This window comes from Miniopterus natalensis, chromosome 14, assembly GCF_054644295.1.
Source record: "Miniopterus natalensis isolate mMinNat1 chromosome 14, mMinNat1.hap1, whole genome shotgun sequence".
NCBI classification, from domain to species: Eukaryota; Metazoa; Chordata; class Mammalia; order Chiroptera; family Miniopteridae; genus Miniopterus; species Miniopterus natalensis.
The window spans coordinates 48,056,319-48,074,500 of record NC_142094.1 but is presented as its reverse complement, the minus strand read 5'-3'; the positions used below and the strand labels follow the sequence as shown (position 1 = coordinate 48,074,500).

The window sequence follows — 18,182 nt, the reverse complement described above, 5'->3', positions numbered from 1 at the left end:
ATAGACATAGAACTTCATCTCACATTAACTCACATTCAGAGTTGTCACTTGCACTGAATTTTCAACTGATGATGGCTGAGAAATCATCCAAAAGGACTCAAGGAACCTCTTAAGATTTCGTTTTCTAGACTTCATTTTTTATTTTTGGCTGACAGAAAATGCCAAGGCCCTGACCAGCATTTTACAAAGGGGATAATTTGGTAGTAACTTACGGTATAATAGAACCACAGGGATTGAAGAGCCTTATATAATTCTTCTCGTTTACCCCACATTATATCCCTTAAAAAGGCTAATATTCATCAAGATTAATGATGGAGGATCATCAGTCTCTGTCAATAAAGTTAATTCTGAGAAATGTATGAGTTTAATTATGTTCTTTAACTAGGAGATAAATCTTATAGACTAGGAAAAACACTTTGATGCCTAGGCATTTCCATATTAAATGTTACTGATGTGTATGATAGGATGAACTAATTTTGAGTATCTAGGGACTATTTGGTAATAAGTACTCTAAAACTAAACCAAATCTAAAGCAAAATGCTGAAAAAGATAAGAGAGCCCACTTCTTTGTCTCTGAGATGTTGCATAAGGGTAGCTATGTGCAGTAACTCCTGAAACTTTGGCATGTTGGTAACTCATATAGTTCTGATTCACTGCTACAAGAGACACCACAGAGTGGTCCCATGTAGTGGGTAAGAGCTGAGATCGAGTCAGACTATCTTCAAATCATTTACAAATGATTAGTTAACCTTCTGTGATGCAGTTTCCTCATCTATAAAACACAGGAGGAAAGCAGCATCCTCTCCATAGGAGAATGAAATGAGATAACTCATGTAAGGAAAGTGCCTTGGACAAAGTTAATGCCTGATAAATGACAGGGATAAAATTACTGTTAATATTACATTCTACTTTCCCAATATTTTTTATGTAGAACATTCCGTTCATGAGTAACTAGGTAAACCATTTACTAAAGGTGAACCATGTAAAACGGGGGCATACTGTGATTTTGGTCCTGGGACTGGTTTCCCCATTCCGAGACTCCTCAGGCACATTCACTTTCATGTAAGTATTTGGTGAGTTCAGCCATCTGGTTTTCTCACGCTGCTGTTTCTGTGCCATGTATTTGAGAGGAGAGAGTGGCACTGTATCGTCTTCAAAGGAAAAAGCAGTCACAGTTGCTGGGATTTCCACATCACTCTTGTGCCTAGGCTTCTCCCGAACGAGAGGATGCCTATACGCATAGCCTGTTCTATACCCCTGAGGAGGGAAAAAACACATTTGAAGCAACCAAACCTGTACAAGACACAGCATCTGAATTCTAATTCTTTAAACAAATGATTTAAAAAGACTCCTTTGTTGAAAAACAAATAAAGGGGAAAACATCCTTCTAAACCCCACAGCACACCAGAGTTGAAATTAAGCAAATTTCAAGATCTGGTCAAAACAGATTCCAGCTGACAATGCAATTTCCACTCACACAACTGTTCCTGACAAAGGTAATTTCAAAACTGCTGACCAGAACATTTTTCTAGCTATAAACTGGTTTTCTGGAGGCCAAATCACAGTGCTCATTTAAGTCTATGTTCCAGGGTCTGAAGGCAATCTGCCTCTGATCCTTAGTAGAAGAGGGAAAAATCTAAGATGACATTAGCAGGTTTCACTGTTTGACTTTAAAAATGTGGTAATATTACATTTAAATGCCATCCCAGGGTCAAACTCAGCTCCCGGAGGAGTAAGGAGCACATTCCAAAACCAAAGCGAAATGGAAGCATCTGCTCCTGAATCTGAAGGTATGAAATCCAAGTTTATGTTCACTTTTTCACCTACCAAATTGTCCAGAGTCCTCATCAGCCCTTCAAACTCAAGTTCGCCAACCTTCCATTTTTGATGGGAACCCATATTCACGCCTCCTCCTCCAGACGCTGCGATGGCGTGAGTGACAGGCTTAAACTTCTGAAGATCCAGTACAAGCAGATTGTCTACTCCGCCTGCCCCTGCTAATGCCCGCACCTATAACCAATGCAAAACACACACATGCACAGACTGTGAAGACTACAAGGAATATTTCACTTTTAAAAAGGCACACTTTGGATCCAGCAAATATCTAATTCTTGTTCAGGCTATTAACATAAAAAAAAAGGCAATACACTTATGAAACTAGGCAGCTGAAGTATCTTTTTCCATCTATCTCAAAAAGATCCCTGACAGAACTCTGACTCTCCCTGATAAATACATACCTCTTAACACATTTCAAGAAACTGAATTCTCTTGACAAATTTTAAAGTTCTTTTCTTGCAGTTTTCCCATGGCTATCCAGTTAATACTTTTGCTGAAAGTTCTAATTTTAAAGGAATACAGACACTGTATTTTGAATTTAAGGATATTTAGGCAGCTGAAGTCAGCTTATTATCTTAATTTATTTAAGTACTTCATAGCGTCATTTGAGAAGAGGAAGAGGGACCATTAAAGCAAAAAAAAAAAAAAGAAAAAAAAAGAATTGGTAAAGACAAGTTAGACTTGGTAGAAAAAGTGTTTCCCCCATTTTTTATGGTCCGTTCAATAAATTAAGATTATTACCACTTGCTTCAAGAGAACCTGCTTGACTTTCTTGAAGAGAGAAATTAGAGCCATTAAATACATTCTCTGAGGAAAAAAGTGGTTAACAAATATTCAACCTATTATTACAATAATGAGGCTGAGGCTGAGGCTGTGGAACAGTTGGAAATTGCTTGAGTTCTTAAAACTTCTGCCTCTGCTCTTACACTCTTTACAGAAGTGGCCACAACACATCTGAAATTTGATGACTGGTGGCTGCCTTTGCGTCTCAATTAGCACCATACCACTAGAGGGTGAAAACAGAGAAATGTGCAATTATACTATCTTAAAAAGTGGAATTATAAGGAAAATAATCTTTATGTGGCACTTAGATTTGTGTGTATGCGTATATGTGAATTTTAATTTTCTTTTCTCCTATTTTTAACTCAAGAGGTAACTGAGTCGACCCTTTCTACTCAAGTAAAACAGAATTTCTCTTAAAAAACAAAACAAAAGTCACCAACCAATAAGACTTCGGAAATAAGTAAACATGAAACCCAACTCAGCAAGCAAATCAACAAAGCAAAAAAAGGGGAGGGGGTTGAATAATTATTCCTACCTGAATCTCACAGGCTATCTGGAGACTAAAAATATAATGAAAGGCCTCCTCAACTGTTTCTCCAAGTACCACCACACCATGATTTCTGAGCACCAGCACCTAAAATAGAATTCCAGAGCAATCACTTCAAATAACTGGCATAGTGCACACTGCTTTCAACAGCAACAGCAACAAAAATAGCTCCTTAGATAGAAACTCTACTACACACCTTACAACTTGGCCCCAGAACTTTCTGCAGTTGAATTCTCTCCTCCTGTTCATCAAGTGACCCTTGGTAGTCATAATAGGCAACATCTCCCAGGATCAGGGACTCCTGGGAAATGGGAAGGATTCCGCACTTCATGGAGGATACCTAGAAGATTGGGTCCAAGGCCAGATAACACATTCAGTCACGAACACACTTTCATAGGAACCTGATTCAGTGTGTTCACCGTTCTACCCTACCTCCCACTTCAGTTTTTCGTTTCTCCCAGAAAAAAAATGGACTTAGGGGATACAACACAATTTAAATGCTCTGCCAAATACTATGCAAGAAGCTTTGCTGCAAAGAACTCAATGACCCAATTATTAAGCTTAATAGTTCAAAAATGTAAATGGTCTCTCTCTAGTTGTTTCCTAGAATGGTAGCATTTAGACCAAAGGGGCCTTTTGCTTTCTGGGTATGCAGAGGGTCAATATTTCAAATATAATTTTAAATGGTGGAGTCTGAAAGAATGCAGATAATAGAGTACCATGCAAGGAAAGCTATGAAAATAATACACTTCCCAGAGCCCTTGTTGGTTTTGGCCCTTCAGTGACTTACAGCGGCTGTTGCAAGGGTATGGATGTGAATCACACACTTAACGTCAGGACGTGTTGAATAGATTGCAGCATGGGGACTGAATCCTGCGTGGTCAATTTTCAAATTAGTACTTCCCTGATCAACCACTTCTCCTATTATATTGACTTTCACCTGGAAAAATCAGAAAGTAGCTGAATTGGTACACATGTATCAAAGTTTGCCTGTGCTCCACAAGTTAAACCAGGGAGGCGGCAAACTATTTTGTCAAAGGTCAGATAGTAAATATTTTAGACTTTGTGAGCCTATGTTACGACTCTGCCTCGATAGTACAAAAGCAGCCATGAATAGCGATAAAAGGATGGGTGTGGCTTTCTTCCCATGAAACTTTACAGAACAGGTAGTGTGCATCAAAACTTAGTATTTAGCAAGAGGCAGAATTCCTAAGAAACTGAATAACTTAAGCTCTTCACCAAAGGTCTGCACAAGTCTGGCATTCACTGAACTGGCTGGAAAATTTCCATCTGTTAGCACTGCAGCATCTACAACCAATGTGGTTCCTGTTGCTCTAGAGGCTGAAGGCAGCAGCTAGAACAATCATGGAAAACTCGGAGACGCGAGGTCAGACCCTGTTCTCACACCAACTGAACTTTGTTTAAATCTATCTATGAAATACAAATTGACTGGGTTTATGTGCATAGAGTGGACAAAAACTGAAAAGATTCCCTTCAAAACGTGGACAGATTGGCGGATGGGACCAATTCATTCTTAGACCCCTCCACTACCCTGCTGTTGCTTTTTGAACCCTAATGCTTTTCTCAAGTCAATGTAACTTCCCAGACTTTTCTCTGTTCCCTAGCAAATGTTTTTTCCACCCATACCTTCTATTGTTCCATCCTGTATTAAAAGCTAAAAAACTGTCAGAAAAGAACAAGGCAGTAGAGAAAGAATAACAGAAGAATGAAACTTATACCAAATTGGAGGCTGTGGCTTCAGAAAAAGACAGGCCTCTGGGGATTAGTATGACGTGGTCCCGCTCCTTACTTACTCGTACCTGGGAGGAAGCAGAAGGGGGGTTACTGTGAGGTGTTCACATTTGCAGTATAAACATGACTAGCAGTAAGTGTAAGCGGTCTGGGGGAGAAAAAAAATAAAGCAGAGATTAAAGATGTGCAACATGAAACTTTCTCTGAAAGGTTTTCTTTCCTCAAACCTCAAGTACTTGCTAAAAAAGTCTGGCATTAGTTTCTCATCTACTGAATTCACCTGAAAGTGTTATTTTGGGGGTTCTAAGGTTGCTTAGGGTCAGCTACATTCATGCAAAACAAGTACCAATATTATTCACTGAAGGTGGTAATGACTAAACTCTCAATTTACAACATGGAATTAAAGTAAAATGGGCAAAGGAAAGAGAATAGAGTCTCTTCCTAGGAAGGAATTAAGGTGGAGATGGAAAGGGCAACAGAAATGGCTGGGAGAAAGGGAGTTGTAGGAAGACTGCACGTCGCATCTGTGCTATTTCCATCATGCAATATTTTCACATTTTTTTGCTTCCAAATATTGTCTTGCTACCAACTGTGACAACATGAAAACAAGATAATCATGAATGGGAAAAATATATTTAAAAAATAAAGACCAGGGAGGACACTTCCCTGATCACCTCTATTTTCCCTGCCCCAAATACTTTAATGTAACTGATGCTCGGATATAATTAACATGGAGAGAGAAAATTTGGCCAGAAGGATTTCTTCCTGTATAGACTCTACAACTGCTCGGAATTAAAAGATCTCCCCAGACAGTAAATGGAGAGGCTGGGGTTACTGCAGCCTCTCAGAGGTAAGGTTTAAATCGCGGTCAGGCTGTGATCCAGCATGCTGGGTTTAGAGAATAAGGTCTGAAAACTGGACTTCTGAGTACAGGTGAGAAAAGTATAGTTGCCTTCAAGTTAGGATTAAAAAAAAAAAAAAAAGGAATCGAAAGCCCAGGAACTCACTGAGATGTATGTGTTTGCCAGGTGTGCCCATCCAAACAAGTCGGCAAGTCTGTACAGGCTGGCAAGTTTACAACGAGTAAGTTTCTCTCCCTTCACGTAGGAGGATGTATCTGCCCCAGGAAGGTCATTGATAGGTGTGACCATGCCGAGACCTAGGAGAGGAAAGGTTGTGGAGAGAGATTCAGGTCAAGTAATCCCTTACCTGGGAGTCAGTTGCCAGGAAGCAGCCTGAGTCTCAGAGTGTCCGGCCTTGTGCATAATGATCTGAAACTTCTCAGCCCACACAATGTTTCATTAGCTTATCTTCCTTCAGAGAAATTCACTGAGAGTAAACACATGCACTAGCTATCTTTGCTGTTTCATCAAGCACATGTTGGGGAGTGACTGGTTGGGGAGTTAGGCTCACACTACCAGGGAAAAATGGTCTCATGACCCCATTGGTGAAAGTGTTGTTAGTACTGAGGTTATTGCTAATTTTATGATGAGAAGATCAAAACAGAAAGCTACTTTTAAAATATCTCCTTTCACTTTTATTCAACCAAAAAATATGTAAGATGGAAAAGAATACATTTAAACAGTTGTCTGGCTCCTGTCCTCACCAAACAAAAACTAGTTTTGGTCTCTAATGACTTGGTTGCTAGGCTCAGCTTCTGCCCAGGCCCCACTCCCTTCCGGATCTTCGCCACGCCTGCACGCTCCCATCTGGAGTCCGTTCCGTTCTCGCGCCTTCGCCTGCTTCTTCGTTCTGTCAGCAAGTTCTCTTCCCTTCCCCAACCCGCCCCAACTATGGCTCGTCTCCCAAAGCTCTGTCCTCCATCGTGTTCCTTTCCTGTTTCCCTTCTCCCCATGAAAACGTTACATACTTTTAAGCTTCTGTGTGGGTGACACTGATTTTCACCTCTGCCCAGGCCCTCCCGCCCCTTCCTTCAGCCTCCCGCTTCCAACTGCCTGCAACAGAACAGCACAGAACTTAAAAGGGATTAGAGTGATTTTATTTCCTCTGGTTTGTATCTTCTCTCCTCTCTTCCCTTCTCTTTTGATATGATGGTATTACAATTCCTGCAGGCTCAAACACTGAGGAACCCGTACCTCTTACCCTCCAAGCACCACAGGCCACTTCCCACCGCGTCCCGTCCCTCTCATTCGCACGGCCCCTCACCTCCAGACTGGAGCTCAGGCCTGGCGCGCACGGAACCCTCGACGTGGCTCTCTTCTCCTTGTCCTCGCCATGACCCCTCTCTTTGCAAACCCATCTGCATCAAGCCACCAGACTGAATTTCCCAAAGCACAGCCTTTAACCTCACTATTCTCCTGTTCAAAGTCCTGCAGGACCCCCAAACTTGAAGGCCTACAGGGGCCAGGAAATCCGCGTAAGTGCATAAACTGGGCCTGGTGCAGCCTGTAGGCTACGAGAACACATGCCTGCTTGAAGGGGCAGCTACAACTCACCAGGCAGGTGCTACCCTGGGAGAATCTGAGTCCAGGGCTATCAGAACGTTTAAAGGGAAGCTCCAAGTCAACACTCTAATGTGAGATATTCTTATTCTGAAATGTTATGAACTAATTCAAAGAAAGTGTAAGCCACACTAAACAGTATAATTTCTCACAAAATTTCAAAGTCAGCCATTAACCTATTTACTACTCACCCTGTCTTTCCAACTTTAACGTCCACTTTTCACAGCACAACATACATATCCCAGCCAAAGTGGTTGACGTCTACTCCATGACCTATGCACACTGGGACACAGCTTTCCTGCCGGCCAGCACCCTTTCCTGTCGTATCTAGGACACTCACAGGACTGCATTTCCAGCCGCTGCAGTCTTGGCAACTCTCGAGGCAACCTGACATGCCTAAAGTTGAACTTCCTCCTTTCCCCCAAGCCAAACTAGATCCCCAACTTTGGACATTCCCATTTTTGTCTAATAACACTGTGGAACCTCCCAGTTAATTCTTTATACAGAATCTAGTGGTCCTTCTACATTACCCTCCTGCTCAAGATGGCTTTCCAAAGTTGGAATAAAATCCAAACTTCCAACCCTGGCTGTGAAGCCCTGTAAAATTTAGCCTCTCCCTGTGTTTCTGACCTCATTTTGATCTACTTGTCCCCTCAAAGATAAGCTCTAGACCATAATTTTTATTTTTGTTCCCTCAAAAGGTGGCCAAACTCATTCTCACATTCTCATCTGACACTTGTACTTTGTTCCTTCTACCTGGAAGGGTTTGTCTCCATCTTGGTATGGACTACTCCTTCTTGCACTTCAGATTTGTTTAAACGTCACCTCAAGGAGGTTCTCTCTGATCACCCAATCTAAAGAAGTCACCTAGTTACTCGTACAAATCACCATATGTTAATTCTCTGCATAGCACTTCCCATTATCTGACCCTTTTCTTTATTTACTTAGGCACTTTCCTGTCTCCACAAGCACAAGAATCTTGTTTGTCTTGTTTCTCACTGTATCCTCTATCCCTAAGAGGGTGCTTGACATAGAACAGATACTCAATATTACAGAAAGAACAAACCAAACCAGCCCAACCGTAGGATTTTTCAGTTTCTTCTGGCAGAATGTCTCCCTGAGCTAGAAGAGCAGGTGAATTTGGAAGTCATTATTTTTCCCAGGACCCCTGTCCCACCACGTCAAACCTGCTGCTGAGTCTTCTACTCGCCCCTGGTGATGCCTTTCTCACTGATCCCTTCCTTTTTGTACCACAATCACTACTTTAGTTCAAGCACTTACACCTCACACTGGGACTCTTTATAAAGTCTTTAACCAGTAGGCTTGTGCCAACATACTTGTCCACTGGAGTTCCACAAGCATACCCACACCTTGCATGTTTCTGCCCTCATGGCTCCCTTTATGCCACTCCTCTATGTGGAAAGTACCCCAAATCACTGAACTCCTACTTATAAATCTTTAATGAAAAAGAAAAAAAGGAAGGAAAAACAAAGAAAGAGAAGAATTTTTTTTTTAAAAAAAAGGAAAGAAAAAGAGGAAAAGAAAATCCCTGGGCTCTGAAATGAAGGCTCGGCTCACCCACTGACACTGATGTGAAGCCGTCCCTGACAGTCCCTCTGGCACTCTGTGCAGCTGCCTTGGTGCAGTGAGTTCCACACACATCGCCCTGAGATGTAAAGTGCTCGAACTTAATGCCTTATGATTCTTGATATCCTGAACAGTGTTCAGCTCATCAACGTGGTGCTCTCACTGAGAGCTATTAATAACACAGTGTCCTAACCCCTCTGACACCAAGTTCTAACCACTCCACCGGAGTAGTTTGGGCCTCTCTTCTTCCCTAAAGTTTTCTCAGTCCACTTCAGCCAATAATCAATTTCAGCTCTGAGTTCATAGCATGATGGTTTGTTAAGGGTCACTGGACAACTGCTTATGAACTGCTTTGTAACTTTTCCTCTATAGTTATCTTGCCGTTTTAATCGTCTGTGCATTCACAGTATGTGTCCTCAATTAAAACATATATTTATCTAGGGCAGAGACCACATCTTGTAACTATTTTGTAAGCCTCATAAAGTCTAGTGAATGCCTGGTTGATATGAAAAAGTGAGATATTCTAACACTATGTTACTCTAAGTATTAGGTGTTTAAGCTTAAGGACTGAACCAGAGCAGAATATGCTGCTAGAGATGCACAGTGTTCAAAGTAGAGATAAAATTATCGTTTTTTTAAACTTTCCAAAACTGACATACTGAGGGGAGGTGAAGTAAAGCCGGAAAAAGAACTGGCCATGATGTAATCTGCAATCTGCTGTAATGCTAGTAATCCAGTTGGGTTGTGGCCTTTCTTCATCTGTTCTTGAATAAGGCATTCCAGGTCTTCCCGAAAGGCCTGTAACACACAAAAATAACCACTGAGCACACACATCTCTCTTGGAGCAGAACAACCCAAACATAACTTGCTGTGATATAATCAACCTTTTCTCCCCTCTTTTGAATGGGCTTCATCTACACTCTTTTATAACAAATATAAAATACAAAATAAGTATGGAAGAAGCAAGAAGCTTGCTTTCAGGGGGAAAAAAATCATTAGGCATTCTTAACCTCAAAGAAAATTAGCTACTATAACATCTACAATAGACAAGTATAGGTATAGTAAAAGGAACTCTGTTAATAACTTGCAACGAGAGCTCCAAGTATGGACTGATAACTAAGAGACGGGTTCCTTGCCAGCAGCCTCATTATCCAGGGTAGAATAGAATTGCTATTTGAATGGGGCACGACTCTTGACTACAGAGGTCTCACATAGCAAGTCTTTGCTAAGTCGCTGTCACACTAAGCCATGAACTCTGAAAGCAAACTGATAAGAGTTGAGAGCTGATTACTCCCCTTCCGTAACACTGGTAAAGAAATAATTTTTCCCCCAACTTTGGGTACTGGATGTTCCGTTCTGGATTCTGCTGTATCTTTTCTTTCCTTTTTTTTTTTTGTGGGGGGGCAGGTTACAGGGAGAGGTGTCTGTGGCAGATTTTTATAAATAAAAATCCTGAACATTAAGAGCAAACCTCTATTCTAGTAACCCTCGAGTTGCTAATATGACTGATCATTTGAAACTTCTCCCAATCTTTCAATTAGTCAAAATGGCTGGTTTCGTTATTTCTATCACAACCCCAAAACCACTTATTTTATTAAATTTATCATTTGTTCTCTTGCTCATGTCTACTTTCATTCATTTTAAACATGAAGGCTCTTGCAATATAAATCATCTAAACCATGCTCTTCCATTTGAGATTGGTTACATGTGTAGCAGAATGCCCTGCCAGAAACTGAATTCAATCCCTGCCCCTTCCCCGCTCCCTCCCCCTCCACAATTCACCTAAGAGGGAGAAGCAGACAATTGCTTTGGAATCACTACTTCTGAGAGGGGTAGATATGAAGACCCTGGAGATCACTGGGGAAATATTCCTTAGAAGGGTCAATCTCCTCTGAGTCAATGATAGTAGCTTTCCTCATTGAGCTGGGAATCAGATCCTCTGGAGTCCCTACTTAGATGTAGCCTTGCTTAGAGTATGGCCTAATAGCTTAGAAGTTTTCAGAAAGAATGACTTTCCTCCCTCCCTCCCTTCCTTTAAATAATGGCATAAGAGCCCGTAGTGGGAAGGGAAAATGTTCTGAGGCTATGAGGTGGTAGAAATTAGGGCCAGTCCTGAAGCAATGCTTGTGTTGATTTTTGAACAGCTGAGAGGCATCTGTGACATCAACTGAAAGAGAGTGTGCTAATAGCTGTAATCTTGGGAACACAATCATGGGCATCCTGGAACACCCTAACTGAGCTTAGTACAGCAGAGGGACAGGGAGGTCATCCTTCCCTGATGCACCATGGTGGCCTGCACAGGCATCTGGGTCAACAGTGAACCTGCATCTTCTGTTGGACGGGTAAGGCTAGTTTTCAACACCACCACGTGGCAGGGAGGGGTAGCGGCAGCGGTGGACTCAACAGATTCTAGTGTGACTCGCATTTGCAGACAGATGTGCATGCCACATCTTGGATATGGAGGCCACCGATGAACCCTTTTGGACTATGTAAGCCACTGAAGTTCTTGGGACAATTTAGGGGAAAATAGAAATTCCAAGAGGAAGATGCTGTACTTTCCACTAATACGGCAGGTGGATGCTTGAGTGATTAATCTAAAAAATACTAGCTGTGGCCATATTTGAATTCTGACTTCATGAAGCAGTGTACACCAGTTAAATATGGTTTTTCTTTACAAATTCAGGGCTTGTCAGATGAAAATCATTAACACAATTATAAAAATTCTAAACATCTAATTCCATTGTCTGTATATAGTTCATTTAAATACATAATTTAAACCAAAGAAACTGTCCTATAAAATCTCTTCCACAAAAACACATTACATTTATCGGAAAACTCCACTAAAACATTTCTATGACCTTATGAACACAAAGCAGTTGTGAGCTATATATAAGATGGATGTCTTCATACAGATGAGTAACATGAGTATTTTACCATGTTTAAGGCTGAAAAGAATCTTCTAGATACACTCATTTATCTTTATATAAACCACAGAAAACTCTGGACACCTGGCAATAGGCCAATCTGTTCTTCTGAAACTTTATCTTCTCCTTAAAACCAAATTCTATTTAAACTTTTCTCTGTTCAAAGCAGCTATAACCAATGTTCTTTGATTCAGTAAGAAAAAAAAAAAATTAAGGATACCTACTATATCACTCACTATGCACATTACAATAGCTCTGAGAAATAGGCATTATTTATTTTATTGAATGTTGTTCCAGGAAGAACAGAAGGCAGATTCCATAGATGAAAGTGATACAAAAATAAATTAAATGTATGTTAGAAAAGTCAAGCTAATGAGAAATAAGTATAAGGAGGCGAAACAGAGCCAGGAATGAGGTTAAGCTACAAAGCGCATGCTATAAAATTGTATGCATGAGCTAGAGATGAGTCAAATTTTATCTAAACTCTCTAGCAGTCAACATGAATCAAGACAATCTGCTCCGTGTGATTTACAATGGCTTTAAAGTTAAAATTAACCAGTTGCTCAAGAGAATCACAACTATTTGTGAAACTGATGAGAAATTTCTGCTGGGTCAGATGAGAAAGCTAAATAAGAAAGGTTGAAAAATTTGTCCAAGGTCACACAGCTGTCAAGTGCCAGAGGAACGACTCAGGTCAAATGGATTTCTCATAAGTGAAAATGCTTTTTTCACTACTATATATCGCACAGTATAGTGAGCACCATCCTATAGCTTTATGATCCATGGTGTCATACAGGGGAATGGATAAGCCCTTCTGTAATCAATTAAGAGAAAAATATGATCTCCTCTTTAAGGCTAGTGAATAGCTTCTATAAAGCTTAAGAAAAGGAAAATTTCCAAGTAAATAAAATTTCCTCAGCCTTTTTACATAGTTGACAATGCTTTGACAGAGAAGAATTCTTCTATTCCAAACAATTTAATATTTCGTCATAACGTTCATAATTCAGTTTAAATGTTTCAGATATTTTTGAAATATTATTCAGATAATTATCTAAGTCAAAAAAGTTAGTGTAAAAATTACTAATGATATAAAACTGTTTCAGCTGTTTTTCAAAACTTATCAATAAAATTATTAAACTTTCATTAAAACATTAAAAAATAAAAATTTTACTTATCTTTATGATGGATAATTAATCATATTCCTACTAAAATCCAATGTTAACAAAATAATCCTTTATAGTGATTCATTTGAATCTCACAACAAAGTCCTGAGACAGACAATGATTTTGCTCAAGGTCGCACAGCTAGTATATAATGAAACAAAGATTCCAATCTGGACTCTAGTTGGGCAGCACATGATTTTTTCCTAATTTTATCAGAGATTGGTTGTATCACTGAAACCAAAAACAACTCATAAGGCATCAGGTATGTTATGATCAGAAATACTGAGTGGTTTACTTAGGCTAGATTAGAACATTAGGTTGAAATGACAGAGCAAAAAACTACATGGCAGCAGATGATGATGACCCTGGAGTACTTGCCCTCTTAAACTAGGATTCTCCCATGAAAGCAGAATGAGAAACTAACTTAGAGCAGGGCAGCAAGGTTGCATGCTGGGCTTCTGAAGTCAGGGTAAAAGATCAAACAACACATACACAAAACCACAGCACAGACTGTGGCTTTTCCGTCTCAGATACAGAAGAGCAGAGAGGAGAAAACAGTGGGGGCTGTTACACCTTGAATCCACAGATACATGAATGCGAATACCCCAGAGTGCCATCACGGTGAGAGACTCTTTGAGACCTTCAAAAACCAAAATGCAGTTTAAGGAATTATGATTATTATCTTCTATATGCATACAGTGATTGTTGCCAAAACAATCACTGTATGCATATATGTATGTATAAAAAAAATTATATGAACAGATTAAAGCTGGAAATGAAGAGAAAATGGGCTGACCCCTAATTTAGACTAAAATAGTCTGGTATTACTCCAGGACCTCTATAACCTGTTCTGTAATTTTTTGTCTTATCTACCTTGTGCTCTAGTCTAGCCTATGAGGTTCGCTCAAGCATTGTCTAATCACAACTTGTAATTTTCTGCCCCTGCTCACTATATTCCACCAAATGAAAATGCTGGTTTCTACTGTTCCTCTACCTAATGAACTACCCTTCATTCAAATTCATCTTAAATGCCACTTTCTTCTTGAAGTCTTTCCTTTAACCACCTGTCAGGAAATATCCCCATATCTCTTCTTTCCATCCCATTCCAAATTCTTTTAACATTTGCCTATACTACACTTAGGGTACCTACCATATGATTTATTCTGCCTACTCTACTATACCACAATATCTGATGGCTGGGACTTCCATATTCCTAGAGACTCCCTGAGTGTCTAGTTCAGCGCTCAATTAATAAAATAGTAAGTTAGAGTTTTCTTCTTATTTTTTTAGATATAAGAAAGAAAAAAAAGAATCGGATCTCCATCTTGACTGACTTAATGATAGCAAAGATCCATTCCATAGGTTATTAGAACCAGAAACCGAAGCTCTAGAAAGCAATTTCATCAGTTTATCGCTTGAATGAGAAATTCTTCCTGTGTAATTAAGCCAGTCCATGATCTGATGGGAGAAAGTCATCTTTTTTTTTTTTTTTAAGAAATTAATCTTCACTGAATGTTATAAATTTTTAAGAAGTCATTTAATTCTGCAACTCAAATAAAATCATACTTGAAAACTGGTTTGTCCCTAGAGTATTATAGTGTGAGCAGCTCCCTCATCAAACAGATGTCTAAAAAAGTATGATAAAAAAAATCACTAGGGGAAAAACAAAATGTTTAAGTTAGATAGAGGGTGCCTTAAAAGCCTAATCTGAATCTCATAACTTTTTATTTTATACATCTTCTGTCAATGTTGAGGGAGTGATCCTATAAACTTTGAATTGAAAAGGTACGTATAAAAATAATGTATAAAAATATGAAAGATTCAGAGATTTGAAATTCATGTAGGGTAAGAGTATACTCTGAAGTACATACATATTCATTTTTACTATAAACCAAAAGTAGAATTAACTTGAAATGTCAGAGCTGAAGGATTCTGCATATAAGATCAGAACTTTCAGGAGAAAGTAGCAATACATGAAAGGTTTTTTTAAATCACAAAAAAGAGGACCACTTTGACAAAAGAAACTGACCTGATACAATTATTTCCGTTAAAGCTGAAAAAAAATCATATAGGCTAATTTATACATAATATCGAACAATACTGATAAATATCAGGAGATGGATTTAAAATAGCCACATGTGGATGTTCTACCTCATAATAATTACTAGAAAGAAAACTTGGAGCAAAAAGAAAAAAAGATTACAGACTTGCTGCTCCCAAGGCACCCTGCAATTATGTTATTAGATCTCTCCTAAAGAGGGATTAGGAGCATAACAAACTTACTTAGAAATTCTCCATTAAGAAATGTATTCATTTGGAAATAGATTATCACTGGTCCTGTTGAAAGGAGAAAAAACAAATAAACCAAGTTTTCTTCTGGATGGTCCTTCTCCTGTAGCTAAGTCTCAATTAATTAATATGAAGCTAAATGTTAGAATAATCTCTTTTCTTGAAGTTGGTATATAATAAAAATGCAAAGTTAATAAAGATTACTTGCATCTGAAACTTCAGAAGTGCCAAGATAAATCATGGTGATTTCAACCAACTATTTTAATTAAGGTGCTATTAAATTTTAGGCCTTAATTATTACAGCGGTATTCTAAATGCATATGACTTTGAAGTTTCTCCATTCTTCTAATAAGCTTATAGCATCATACATCGCCCTGTGATAAGAAATGCTAGTGTGTCATGTGCCTGAACTCTCACCACCTACACTCCTGTTGTGCTGTCTTTCAGAATAACATTGCTGTCAACCAGTCTAAATTGCTTCCTGTAAGTGGTGAGGTATAAGAACTTCCATTCCTTTTCTGAAACCCACCAATTGTTTTCCATATTAAGCAATCAAGTTCTGTAGGAGCTTGTTGGAGAACATTCAAGTGTTTAATGACTCAAAGCGCACTCAGCTATTCATATATCCATTTATCATTGTATTCAGAATTTACTAAATATCTACTATGCACAAAGTACTGTTAGTTTTTCAACTTACACACTTCTTTAACTTTGATGAGGAGCCATTTAATTCCAGTGGTTTGCCATGAACACATCATTCTGAGACAAGGGAGTAAATGACAATCTAGGGTCTCCATAGACATATAAATGAGAAGTATATTGGTCAAAGAAAACTTGTGGCTGCTCTCTACTGTGTTAACAAAATCTCTAGCTTAACCAGTTTACTCACCAGCATTTAATTTCTAAGGCAAATACTTTCTTAAATTAAAAAAAAATTATGACACAAGGTCATGAAATTCCTAGAAAGAAGTAGTACTTGGAGTCTGGATGAGAGAAATTCTATGCTCTTCTCTTATTTTCTCAGCTCAAGACAATAATGTGCTACATTTGTCATTCAAATTTACAGACACCAAAATGTCTTCTGACTGGAAACTCTTCTTGAGTTGGGTGAAATTAAGTTGAGCAAGAAAATTTGAAGATGAGTGAAACAATATATGGGTGAAATTATTTCAATGTTATTGAATGCTTTAAGTGGTACAGCTTAGTGGTCAAGGCTGTAAACTTTGGAGTTTAAATTCAGACCCCATCTTTAACTAAACTTGTAAAAACTTCAGCAAGTCATTTAATGTCTCTATGTTTCAGTTTATTCATCTGTAAACTAGGGATATTAATACTTCGTTGACTGAGTTTTTGAGGATTAAACAGGATTTGATACATAATAGGTGCCTGGCACATAGTAGTGCTCAATAAAAAAAAGTAGTATTATACTTCACGTTCATTCATTTCTCTCCTGATTTCTTTTCTTCCCAAATGAACTCACCATTTTAAATAGAAGGCTTACAAATTTGTTTCTTACAAACACAAATTAGAAATATCTTTGATTTTTATCTTATTGGTGATGAGTTTTGTCTAACAGGAACCCCAATATTTATACGAGACCCACAAATTTTAAGAGAGTTCTGTTGGCAGAAACAATGCAAGCTTGGGCTTAAAGGAACAAAGACAGTACAAAAAGAAAAGGAGTCTTTGAACACCAAAACCTCTACAAGAAAGAAGCAGGTTGAGAAAACACAGTTGCAAACACAGGCTACCTTTCAAGGAAAAGGGATGATGCTTCAGAGGAAGGACCCAGAGTCCAGAAGGCTGAGTCAAGACCTAAGGAGACTCACCTCTGTTAAGCAGAAGGACTGAGTCCTCATCAGGGGAACTTCCAAACATTTGCCCAGATGGATTTCAGAATGGTTATGGGTGAATTATGCCTCTGTAACCCAACTTTTCCCGTTTTTGAACAGGAGGAATGTTATGGTGGTTATCTTTGCCTGCCCCACCACTTGTCTCTTTAGTTCTTAGGTCAACAGATTGAGAGGAGGAGCTATACTTAAGGAATTATACCTGAGGACCAGAATTATATAAATGGACCAGATTTAGATGAGATTCTGAGTTCAGGCTAATATGGTACTGGAATGAGACTTTTGTAGGGGCGTTAGGTAAAGGTGAGTGTATTTTGCAGGGGGGAGGAAGGTAAATAGACTGTGGCAAACCGTAGTGTTTTAAAATTGTGATCAGAGCCCGACCGGACGTGGCTCAGCAGTTGAGCATCAACCTGGAATCCAGGTGATCGGGGTTCGATTCCTGGTCAGGGCACATGCCTGGGTTGCGGGTTCGATCCCCAATTGGGAGCATGCAGGAGGCAGCCAATCAATGACTCTCTTATCATTGATGTTCCTCTCTCTCTCTCCCCGCCCCTCCTTTCCTCTCTCTGAAATCAATAAAGATATATTTAAAAATAAAATAAAATATAATTGTGATCAGAGAATCAACAATCCTCTCCTCAAAAGGTGGAGCTTAATCCTCTCCTCTTGAGTATGAGCTGACTTGGTGACTCACTTTTAACTAATAAATATGGTAAAAATGATAGTATTTAAATGTCATAAAAGGCACTGGAGGCTCTTCTTTGCTCTCTCTCAGATACTTAGTCTGGCAGAGGACACTCAAACAGCCTCAGGTAAAGGTCATGTGGCAAGGTACTATGGCTTCTTGTCAATACCCATGTAAGTGACCCTCTGGACCATTCAAGCCCTCAGGTGACAGCAGCCCTGGCTGATGTCTTGACTGCAACTTCACGACAGACCTTTAGCCAGAACCACTCATCTAAGCTGCCCTAAATTCCTGACCCGCA

At 39.3% G+C, this 18,182-nt stretch overlaps 1 protein-coding gene across 2 annotated transcripts in view; it reads right to left on the bottom strand.

Annotated features, from left to right (window-relative positions):
* Positions 1-18,182, bottom strand: part of ADD3 (adducin 3) — a 98,303-nt gene that overhangs the window by 8,937 nt on the left and 71,184 nt on the right. For both annotated transcript variants that reach the window (XM_016212123.2, XM_016212124.2), the window contains exons 3-10: positions 9,627-9,765; positions 5,926-6,077; positions 4,906-4,986; positions 3,957-4,106; positions 3,363-3,506; positions 3,155-3,253; positions 1,828-2,010; positions 1,000-1,257 (exon numbers count right to left, since the gene is read on the bottom strand). In XM_016212123.2, the coding sequence (XP_016067609.2) occupies positions 1,000-1,257; positions 1,828-2,010; positions 3,155-3,253; positions 3,363-3,506; positions 3,957-4,106; positions 4,906-4,986; positions 5,926-6,077; positions 9,627-9,765 (1,206 nt within the window). The remainder of the gene's footprint in view (positions 1-999; positions 1,258-1,827; positions 2,011-3,154; positions 3,254-3,362; positions 3,507-3,956; positions 4,107-4,905; positions 4,987-5,925; positions 6,078-9,626; positions 9,766-18,182) is intronic.